This window comes from Arachis hypogaea, chromosome 3 (genome assembly GCF_003086295.3).
Source record: "Arachis hypogaea cultivar Tifrunner chromosome 3, arahy.Tifrunner.gnm2.J5K5, whole genome shotgun sequence".
Classification (NCBI taxonomy): domain Eukaryota; kingdom Viridiplantae; phylum Streptophyta; class Magnoliopsida; order Fabales; family Fabaceae; genus Arachis; species Arachis hypogaea.
This window is the reverse complement of record NC_092038.1, coordinates 7,842,442-7,854,285: the sequence shown is the minus strand read 5'-3', so window position 1 is coordinate 7,854,285 and position 11,844 is coordinate 7,842,442. Positions and strand designations below refer to the sequence as shown.

Here is an 11,844-nt window from a genome sequence, read left to right as displayed (position 1 = left end):
TGTTTTCTCAGCATGTACACCACTATCAAAAGTTAAAAGTGCTTTGTATGCTCCCATTTCTTGAACCTGGACGACTTTTGGGATGTTCTTCGCAACCATTTCCTTCAAGGAAGCAAAATTAATAGCCTTCGTCGTGCGTCCTACAAGACTTCTCTGTAGCCATTCCAAATTTTCCATCGCCATTGCTACTTCTACCTTCTTCGTCCATCCATTTTCATGCGGGTCATTTTCAACCTCCTTTGTTCTTTGATCATGTCCAGTTGACAACAAATCATACTGCATTGCTTCCATCCGTGGTTTCCAAACATTGAGGTCCTACGTGACATCACCTCTATGTCGTGTGGTTATGTTTGCTGTTTCCGACATTCTTCTGTATTTAGCCTCTCCCATGAAGACTACCTTACCTCTTAGTCTTAGTCGATTCATTTCTGCTATAGCTTTCAACGCTCCTTCTTTTATTGTGTACCGAATGAAAGCAAACATGTATATGTTCCCACTTTTTTATTTTCGGGATAAATATATATTATTGATGCGTCCCGTCTAATTGAACAAATGAAATAATTCTCTTTTTAATATGTCTTCAAGAAGATTACTCACAAATATGGAGAAGGATTCATTCTCAAGCCGGCGATACTCTTCTCAATTTTAAATCCTGGGATCCTTGTCATGTTTCTTAGACCTATTCCTCCTTATATTTTTCACTCACTTTTTCTCTCTCTCTAAAGTTATTTATCATGAGTATTTAAATTGAGTTATAATTTTTATTATATAACGAATTATGTTCAATTTAAATGTTAGAAATAAAAACAAATAAAATGTTAAACATGAAATTTAAAATCTGAAATATAATTTGTTTTGTTTTGTTTTGTTTTGATTCAGAGTGAAAGGCTTATTCAAACAGCTGATGTAAATTGTGGGTCATAGCACTTATCGTTATCGCTTTAGGAATTAGGACACACTCACCTTCTCCATTGCGGTCCACCTCCACTTAGACATCGCTGAATCATTGCGTACGCAATTCCTAGTTTCCTACTTTCTCTGAAAAAGGTCAAGTGAGTAAGTAAATAAATAAATTATCATAAAGTCAAAAGTTTTATAAATATCTACACTGCTACGCATCTTGTGATTCATGAACAATCCTTATAAATAAATCTATTTTATTCTTAGGCAATGGCAACGCACACTAGATGGACTCATATCAGCCGAGGGTGCCGGCCTAGGATACTGTTCATTAGGGGTTTGATTCGATTTGAAAAGAAAAACTTATCCATCCAAACGTTTAATTTACGTGTGATGCGGTTTAAATTTGATGAACTTTTTTTGGAAATCCGATCCGATCTGATCCGATTCCAAGCGATTTAGATTTGCGATTTTTTAAATAAAAAAATTAAATACATATAACAAGTCTCATTATCAAATTTTAAATAACCAACAATAACATAATAAGTCTTAACAATATCTTAAAAAGCCAATGATAACATAACAATAGAAATAAAATTATAGGTTAGTTAAAATAAATAAATAAAGAATATTTTGAACATAAAATATTTATTAAATAATAATAATACATGAATAATAGAAAAATATATAACAAATTAAACATATTATAAGTATAATTGTAAATATAATAATAAAATAATAATATTATAGCATATTGTGCGATTTGGATTGGATTGGATCGGTTATGAAAAATAGATCCGAAATCCGATCCGATCCAGCGGTTTGCAAAAAATGAATCCAATCAAATTCGAATTAATACGGTTTTAATAGGTTTTAGATTTGAATTGGATTAGATGAACAGTTTAATTTATATCGGTTTGAATTTGACCCTATGACTACAAATTAATAATAATAACAGTTTATTATTTTAATTATAAAAGATTTATTAAAAATTTAAAATTTGTATATGTTTTAAAATCATTTTAAATTATCTTTCATTGCCTATGACTAGGATTAGCATGAAATGAATGCTGAATCAGAACCATCAAGCGTTAAGACAAACTTCATCAATTTCAAAGATGCGATACAAATCCTTTGAGTGCCAAGTCTGCCAACTTTTAATTTGTTTTACCTCAAAAAATTTTGATCACATATATTTAAAAAAAAAATTTACACTAAAATTAATTATTAATGTATTATATATATATAAAATTTAATTTAATTTTTAATATATATTTATATTTTAATATATACATAATATAATTAATTTTAAAAATATATATTAAAATTATAAATTTATAATTTTTTATAAAAAATATATAAAATTTTTGTTTTTAATATATTTATTAAAATAAAATTTAAATATTATTACTAATTATAGTTTTGATACGTGTTCTTAACCTTTAATTTAATTATTATTTATATTATATTAGTATTTAGTAATGAATTAACAAAATTAATAATAAATAATTACAATAGATTATTACTCTGGTTGTCGTTTTGGGACCCACCAAGGAGCGAAATCACTATAATCATTACCAATATGGATTTTGGATGCTTAACGCTGCTAACAGTTTTCAATTTCAGTTCCATTTTTCACTAAGCAATCTCTCTCTCTCTCTCTCGTTGGTGATGATGAACAGGCTCTTCCGATCCACCACACTCACAGCGCAGGCACGCATGTTATCCATTCTAGTTTCAATACCTGTTTTCATAACTTATTTTCATTTATTTATTGGTTAATCTGCTGTTGATTCCGTTTTCAAGGTTTCTGAATTGTTTTCGTAGTTGCAAAATCGAAGTGAACATATACGTTAACTTAATGATGATGATGAGTGAATTTTGAAACCGCTTTTCATTTCTTCTTCACTTTGACTTTTCCTTTCCGTATCATACTTTCTTGGATTCCTTTGCTATATATTATTATAGTCTTAGCATTTGGATTTGGATTCGGATTCGGATTCGTCGCGCTTATCGTCCAATGCAAGTGTATAACAACGAACTAGCATTCTTTTTCAGTCAAAATGAAAAGCTCGTTTATCGTATCACTGACACGTATATTAAATTATTAATCACTGCGGTTTAAGCTGTTGATGCTGCTTAATCACTACGGTCTAAGTTGCTGATAATGTTTCGGACTCTGTATCTTATTCAGAGTAACCGAGATTTAACTGAAGTTTTAGGTAGCCAGGGTAAATTTTTGTTGACCGTTGGCAATAGTTGGAATCGGAAGAGTTAATATAATTTCCTGTTTTATAATTTATTATTTAAGTTTAATTTTTTGAACACATAAAACCCTTTACTAATTTATTGGTTCTGCTTGAATGTTTGATGTTTATGAATGTGGTGGTCCAAAGGCTACCCTGTTTTTTGTTTGAACCTTTCACATGTCATATGTCAATGATGTCTATCTTTAAATCTTCATTAGGTTTCCAGAAGTTTGCATGAAAATCTTCTTAAGATTGCCTTATGGTCTCGATCAAACAGTACAAGTTCTTCTTTGGCAACAGACAACACCACTAATGATGCACGGTATATGGTTCTTCTATGTTAGAACAAGTCTATAGCCATGTTCTGATGTGTGTTTCTTAATATTCATCATAACTTCTGTTGCATGTAACTACATTGTTACAGTGCTTTTGATATGGATAGCACATTAATTTATTTTTCTTATTTTTGGTTTTAAAATTTAATTTTGGAAATTAAACAATAGGGTGTTAGTGTTTAAGCTTAAGCAACTTGATAATTGCCATTTTTACTATCCAGATGATGGTGTTATCTGGACACCCACAGGCTAAAGTTTATAACATCATTTAGATAAATAAATGCATCACTTTCTTGTCTCATTCCTTTTCTACTGAGTTTGTTTGCGCTTATAATAATTATTAGTCAAACACATAAACTCAGTTGAAAATCCATGTTTGAAGAAAACAATGGAATATCACTGTAAGTGTAAAACTCGAGAATGATATGGTCAACATGTGTACATCCTGTTTAGTGCTTTGATTTTCTCAGGTTCAAGGGCCATGATATGCTTGCCCCTTTCACAGCTGGGTGGCAGACAACTGATGTGAATCCTTTGGTTATAGACAAGTCAGAGGTGAGCTTCCTTGCTACTTCTGTTTTTTTTTTTTCATTTTTTGCATTTTTTTTGCAATAACCTTGAGCCAACATATTGTATCAGATAAACAATTGCTTTAGTTTTATTTAAAGATGACTAATTCTTCAACTATGTAACTTACCTGATCAATGGAGACAGGGAAGCTATGTATATGACATTAATGGGAAGAAGTATCTTGACTCACTTGCTGGTCTATGGTGCACAGCTCTAGGTATTTTACATATGTTTTTATCTCCCTACTTTGATATCTCACTTGTTATTCATTATGTTTATCTCTTGGTATTACAAGTATTCCTCAAGGATATGGTCTCTAGAGCGTTTATTAGCATGAGGTATTTCTCACCTTTTGAGCTAGCTTTTGGGGTGAATTAGGCCCATTCAATTCTAATACTTGGTTCATCTTCATAATTGTTAATCCATCTTTAGAAGGAATCATGTTATCCTTTCCCTTCAACCAACTGCCATGTCACTTCTTAGTTGCTCAAGGACCTTCTCCCCCCCATTTGAATTTTAAATTTTTTTTTTATTTGTGGTGGTCAGAGAAGTTGTGACAATGTTTGCTGGCTGTCCTGGACATAAAATTCTAGTAGATTAACAGTGATAGAAATTGAGCTTATTAATTTGAAGAATTGATTTCTTAGTTCTTGGGGTGGAATATTGAATTTTTTTTATGGAGGCATGGTTGAATTGTGGTTATGTTTGTTTGATTTTCCCCAGTATATAGTTATTATCTGCCTAAATATCAAAGTCCATATTCTAGAATAGAAATCAATCTGCAAGCCTAGGCACTCCATTTTTCCGAAGTATTCTGTTTTATAAATAATTCTTTTTGTTTCTACTGCTGTTGCTATCTATGAATTGTACCCTTCTAGGGATATTTGACAAACTTGTACAGCCATTGGAAGTTATGGAAAAACTTCTTTATTTTTTTATTTTTTTTTTGAAGAAATCAGATCATGCTTAAATATCTTTTAGACATGGTGTTTGAAATATATTCAGATACTCATAATTGTATAGTATATTTCACATGTGCAATTACACCTGATGTAATGATTTATTATTTTCTTTTGAGAAAGAAAAAACGGTTTTTTATGTTTGTGCAGGGGGGAATGAGCCACGTCTAGTTGAAGCTGCCACTGCACAACTGAACAAATTGCCATTTTACCATTCCTTTTGGAATCGGACTACAAAACCCTCTCTGGTATCCTTATTGTTATCCTCTATATATTCTACACGTAATCTTATGCCTGTTTATAACTTTTCTTATTTATAGTTTACTTTGTCATTATACACTTCCTTTTTTTCATTTCTTCCGTTCTACTCAAAATAGGAAGAAAGAAAATTGGGGTTCAACACTTTTACTTTATAACATCTTAAAGGTGCCGAGTTTTTGGTGGGGTTGAAGGGGGTGATACTGTTTAAGCTAATCCTAAGTGTACTCATTAGTATTATCAATTACCTTAAATATGCCTGTTGTGGCCACAAAAATAAAGTAGCTTTCTGTGATACTGACACTTGACTTTTCATCTTTGGTTCTTCATTAATATATTTTTCAACATACAGGATCTAGCCAAGGACCTCCTAGAAACGTTCACAGCCAGAAAGATGGCGAAAGCTTTTTTTGTTAATAGCGGATCAGAAGCAAATGACACTCAGGTTTGTAAGATTCTTTATCCACTTTAGTCTCATATCTTCTGTTAATTTTCATTCAATTTTAAGGTAGATAGTTATCTACAATGCATATAGTATATCTATACAAAATATCAAGTAGCTACATATGATGAACATGCGAAGATGGCAAATATGGACCAAGTTTTTGGTGCAGGCACCTAAAACAAAATAAACTACAATCAAATATGTTCTTAATAGCAGCCGTGATTTCAGATAAATTAGATCTATCAAACAAGGTTTTAAGCAAAGATGGAAAAATAACATGCAGGGGGGGGGGGGTTAAAAAGTGTCATGTTAACATATTGCTGAATTATATATTATAATTTAGAGAGAAAAAAAATAGCACTATTCTATATTTGACTTTTGCAGGTGAAACTTGTATGGTATTATAACAACGCACTTGGAAGACCAAATAAAAAGAAATTCATAGCTCGTGCTAAATCGTACGCATGACATCTCAACAATCTCAATCAATTTTTTTTTTCTCTAGCAAACCTGAAAAAATAGCTCATGTACTGTACACTCTAACAGGTATCATGGTTCAACATTGATAGCAGCCAGTCTTTCTGGGTATGCAGAACTTTTTATTTTTATTTCTTAAACATAATAGACCTTTTATATGTGAAAAATTGAAAAAATATTTTATCTAATCAATTAGCTTGGAAATGTGTATTTCAGACTTCCAGCTCTGCATCAAAAATTTGATCTGCCTGCTCCTTTTGTCTTACACACTGATTGTCCACATTACTGGCGGTTTCATCTTCCAGGTTGTTTTTGTATGGACCTGTTGGGAATAATAGTTTAGACATTTGTTATAAGGAATACATATTATCCATGCTTATGAACATCTCAGGTGAGACAGAGGAAGAGTTTTCAACCAGATTAGCCAAAAATCTAGAGGAGCTAATTCTGAAAGAGGGACCAGATACAGTAATACTTCCATATACCAAATTATTTTCTACTACTTGAACATTGACTTTGTACCAACTTATATGTCCTTTTATTACAGATTGCTGCATTTATTGCTGAGCCAGTTATGGGGGCAGGAGGTGTAATACCTCCACCTGCAACTTATTTCGAAAAGGTATCTTATTATCATCATTGCTTCATACATGTTGGAATTCCACATTTTTAAGCTGAGTGCCAAAGAATTTGCTAGCCTTCATCTATGTGCTTTTGCTGATTATGCATCTTCATTTGCATTCCCAATCACAAAACACCAATTCATCAATTATAGGAGCTTATAATGTTGCAATCTGTCGAATCTACAATGCTACTACTGACACCACTACCCCTGTGACTTTTATCATACAACCTTTCTAAGATTTCAAAAGGACCAGAAAATTGATGCATGTCTTAATTTTATATTGGCTTATACCTGATAGCATTTACTCTTATGCAGATCCAAGCTGTTGTCAAGAAGTATGACATTCTTTTTATTGCTGATGAGGTACTTCTTTCTTCATAACAGTTACAAAATGGATCCTTTTGTGGAATTTACAACAATGGAAGGCTTGTATTGTGTGTTTCTTTTGAAGGTGATCTGTGCCTTTGGAAGACTTGGGACAATGTATGGATGTGACAAGTATGGCATCAAGCCCGATCTTGTCTCCTTAGCAAAGGTATGAGTATGAAACAGCTGTAAGTACAGTTTTACTGTTTCCTTCTTTTTTTTGTGTTTTTACTTTAATGTGCTCCATGTTATGTTAACTTCTAGGCACTCTCGTCTGCATATTTGCCAATTGGAGCAGTTCTTGTGAGTCCAGAAGTTTCAGAAGTTATACACTCACAGAGCAACAAGCTTGGTCTGGTGGTTCATTCATTATTCATTACATGTTTTGAAATGAACTTTTCTTTATTGTTAATTATTCATTCATTATTAGTTCTTTATTAATTCTCTTGGCTAGTTGGCTTAATATCTCTGAACTGATGTTTACTTATTGTAGGTTCATTTTCCCATGGGTTTACTTACTCTGGACACCCTGTATCCTGTGCTGTTGCAATTGAAGCACTGAAGATCTACAAGTGTGTCCTGTTATTTCCTGCTTTTGAATCCTATTCGATCATCTTTCATTGATTAATATTTGGTGATGTCATATTGATCATCTTCGCAGAGAAAGAAATATTGTCGAGAAGGTGGCAAATATCTCCCCAAGGTTCCAAGATGGTGTAAAAGCTTTTGCTGACAGTCCTATCATTGGAGAGGTATTTATTATTTTGCTGGGTAAATTTTAGTTTGTTGTCAACATCAATATAAATATATGACAAGCATAACTTTTCTGTTACTACAGATCCGAGGAACTGGCTTAATTTTGGGTACCGAGTTCACAGACAATAAGTCACCTAATGATCCATTTCCTCCTGAATGGGGCAAGTTTCTATCCTTATTTTTATCCTACCTTCTAGATCGATTTAGATATTTGGCTCCGGCTATTTTAAATCCCGTTTGGTCATCTTTCAGTAATTTCAGTGCTATACTTATGTATTATATCGTCATCCTTTAATTGAGCTATGTAATCTTTGTGAAACATTTTAAAATAGACCTATGGAAAACAGAAGGTATTATTTATACTCGAATTGGACAAGACTACATCTTGGCTACTTTGTTTTCCTTTAACAGTGATGTATCAGTTCGATGGTGACATAGGAGGGACAAGTCATGCTGATTCTATGTAGATGTGTCATATTTTCTATAATATGTTGTGACATAATGATGTTTGTTACAGGGGTTGGTGCCTATTTTGGAGCACAATGTGAGAAGCATGGTATGTTAGTTCGTGTAGCTGGGGATAACATTATGATGTCTCCACCGTTCATCATTTCTCCTGAAGAAGTTGATGAGGTAACTTAAATTACCTTTCCTTGTGTTTCTGCCAATTTAATAAATTTACATGAAGTTTTCTCATATTGCACAATAAAAGGAAATCACATATGTACCCAAAACATCACTGTGGCAGTGTAAATCAGCGGAAATCACACCTACCATAAACACACACTTCTCAATTATCTCAGAGACTTTATCACTAACTGATGGTAATTACCCAAAAATCAGCTGCCCCCCTAGTCTTTTTGTTATACAAATAGCTTAGCCAACAAGCATTCACAATAGGTTAACATTCTATTAAATGGTTCTGAGTGACTACTCAAAAGCCAGAAACCTCATGAGTCGTGTGCAGTTGTGTACTACTTTGTGTCTTTTGCTTAATCGTTGACGAATAAATATGAATTGTCGATGCATTTCATCTGTCGTGTTTATCATGTTCATTATTTCATGGCATGTTGCTGTAACTGCAGCCTGCATTCAAAGTTAAATAGTGTTTGATTACCAAGTCTGAGATGCATATTTTTGTTTTTCCTCAGTTAATAAGCATTTATGGGAAAGCCCTAAAAGGTACGGAAGAGAGGGTAAAAGAGCTCAAGTCTCAGCGGAAGTAGCTCAAAGTTGCTCGGCAGGAGATGCCATAGTAAATAAATTATGATACCTTCAAACAAAATAGAAAAATAATAGTTTGAAGAGGAATTGTGTATTATGACACTTTGGGACACAACACTCGATAAAACTGCGTAAACCTTTTAGCTATTGTAAATGTCAGTAGATTGCCGCAAATTAATTTTCATATGATTCTAATTTCTGTGAAATGCATGTTAATGGACTTAAATGGAGTTTTCACAGACATTTAAAAAATTAAAACCTGCAATTCACCTCCGGCGTATTGCTTCATATCCAACAAAAAGTGAATACGCCCCTTGCGTATTCTTCTTTAACCAATCCCGATATCCTAGTAATTCACCAAATGGGGCCCAATATAAAAAAATCGTAAATTTTTTTCCTACATGATTCTGTTGTGCTAGCTATTTGATATCCTATACTAATATTGAATTATATGATAAAAATGTAAGTTTATAGATTTTTTTTATGAAATCAAAGAGTACTATTAACAAGTTTTAATTCTTAGAAAAAAGTTTGTTGTACAATGAAAAATAACCACAAAAAAATTTATACTCTCTCTATACAACTTTGATTTATACTGCAGAGTGCATCCAGTATAAATTGTTTAAAAGTGAAATCAAATATTTTATATTACTCATTTTTTTTTGCTTGAGAAGATGAAAAGGCAAGTTCAAATTGGGTTATTACATGGGCGAAAGAGAATGTTGACTCTAATATGAAATCCAAATCCACGTATATTTGAATACCAAATGCACCTACTATGAAACTTTAATTTAAATTTAGTCCGCACCTACTATGAGTATGAGCAGTTGAGCACACCTCCTTATCCAATTCCAGCAAAGTTTGCAGTCCAATATTATTAAAAATCACACAAACTCTGTTATTCATTACTTAAACATATCTCATCGAATAAAATTATAAAACCACGAACTTGGTGCTTTTGATTTTCCGGCAAACCTAAACTTGGGGGGTTCATTGCTGTTGAAGCATCATATTAAATATTAAATAGCAATTAATTTTATGTAGTGAAACACAAAATTGAAAATGAAAGCCAACCAAACAATAGACAAGTTCATCATCATCCCATTATAATAATAAAAGACGGTGGCGTAAACCTGCAATTGGCAGCAAAGTAAGGATTATGTAATACTAATTTAGGGTTTGGAATTTTTGTTAGCTTGTCTTCTAGCTCTCCTCTCTCTAGAGCTTGGTGTTGGCTTATAGCCTCCATTTTCGGATTCAGATTCATCCAACTCTCTAAATGATTTCTGTTCCAATTGAGCATTTGTAAATTAAACTTTATTGTGAAAAGAAACAAATTAAAGAAATAGAATAATGGAGTTTTGATTTATATATGTTACCTCTCTAATCTCAGAGAAGCTTACAGCATAGAAGGTCACAGCTGCAGCAGCAACAATTCCAATAACAGGCAGAGCAATTTGCATATCCATATCTTATATAATTTAAATGATATAATCAATATTTTATTCTTTTTTTGTGTTTTTTCTTTTTGTTTATGAACTGAAGAGTGAAGACAGGAGCTAGTGAACTAAAGAGAAGGCATTGGATATGATATGATAAGGCATGCTTCTACTATACACCCTTACTCAAACTCAAACTCTAGTCCTTCACCAATAACTCTGGTTTCAACCGGCAACCTGCTATTACCTGTTTACAAAATTATTGATTTTAATTTCGACAAAAGAATAATCATTATTCCAGAATTGACCGTGGAAACTTTAGTTTTTAGCCAGGTATTTTGACCACTTAGGCAACACTAAAAAGTAGTTTTCTTTTCTTTCTTCATAAAAAGTGGGTTATTATTGATTATACACAATTATGCAAGTTTTTTTTTAATTAAAATAAAAAAAATGTTAGAGGATAATGAGAATTTATTATTTGTGACGATTATTTTTATCATCATTTTTAATTAATTTAATTTTTTTAGTCTAATAATTTAATAATATACTTTAATTCACATTTTTAAATATTAATAGTTAATTAATAAGTAAAAATAATAAATAGTGATGATTTTCTTATATTTTCTTAAAATAAATATATAAATATTTTAATTTTCAAAATATGCACAACAAATTTTGGTTCCAAAAATGCACGTGTGGATCCAACTTATGTACATCACATGAGTATCTTTGAAGCCAAAGTTTTTTTTTAATATTTTGATAATTAAAATTTTTATATACTTATTAAAAAAATTATACATACATTAAAAATCAATTATTATATATTTGTATAAATATATATTATTTAATTATTTTTAAAATATATTTATATTTTAATATATATATTTTATACTAATAATAAATTTTGTTATCGATTTTTAGTATACATGATTCTATTTATTTTAATAAAAATTTAAAAACTTGTTCATGGGGACCATGACAGTGTAGTGATAGCTTAAGCCTCCGCTATCGCCCCTAAACCTTGATTGTATCAAAACTCTCTGAATAATTAAACATTAATCTTTTTCTTTACAACTAATACTACTTATATATATAATGACTTGTAGAGTTCGGCCAAGATTCAATGCTTTCCATTTGGCATGTTCTGGTTTTCCATAACCATAACAAGCTAAGTGATCCATCATACATGTAGGAATAGAAGACAACCTAAATGTTAGGGATGCAAGATCCAATCTATGTTG

The 11,844-nt window shown here is 31.7% G+C and overlaps 1 protein-coding gene and 1 long non-coding RNA gene across 2 annotated transcripts; one reads left to right on the top strand and one right to left on the bottom strand.

The window, feature by feature from the left end:
- Positions 1-2,446: 2,446 nt before the first annotated feature.
- On the top strand, positions 2,447-9,338 carry LOC112789242 (gamma aminobutyrate transaminase 1, mitochondrial). The gene is made up of 19 exons (XM_025831052.3): positions 2,447-2,613; positions 3,368-3,471; positions 3,955-4,039; positions 4,199-4,271; positions 5,164-5,261; positions 5,624-5,716; positions 6,101-6,174; positions 6,263-6,301; positions 6,410-6,498; positions 6,585-6,661; positions 6,741-6,815; positions 7,134-7,181; positions 7,270-7,353; positions 7,449-7,536; positions 7,678-7,756; positions 7,846-7,936; positions 8,023-8,101; positions 8,458-8,573; positions 9,092-9,338. The coding sequence occupies exons 1-19, from the start codon at positions 2,494-2,496 to the stop codon at positions 9,164-9,166; spliced, it is 1,587 nt and encodes a 528-aa protein (XP_025686837.1). The 5' UTR covers positions 2,447-2,493; the 3' UTR covers positions 9,167-9,338.
- An 819-nt stretch (positions 9,339-10,157) lies between these two features.
- Positions 10,158-10,779, bottom strand: LOC112789243 (uncharacterized). Its single transcript, XR_003196216.3, has 2 exons — positions 10,544-10,779; positions 10,158-10,450 (listed from the first exon to the last, which is right to left on the bottom strand). It is a non-coding gene; the product is annotated as an uncharacterized lncRNA (long non-coding RNA).
- Between the last annotated feature and the right edge of the window lie 1,065 nt (positions 10,780-11,844).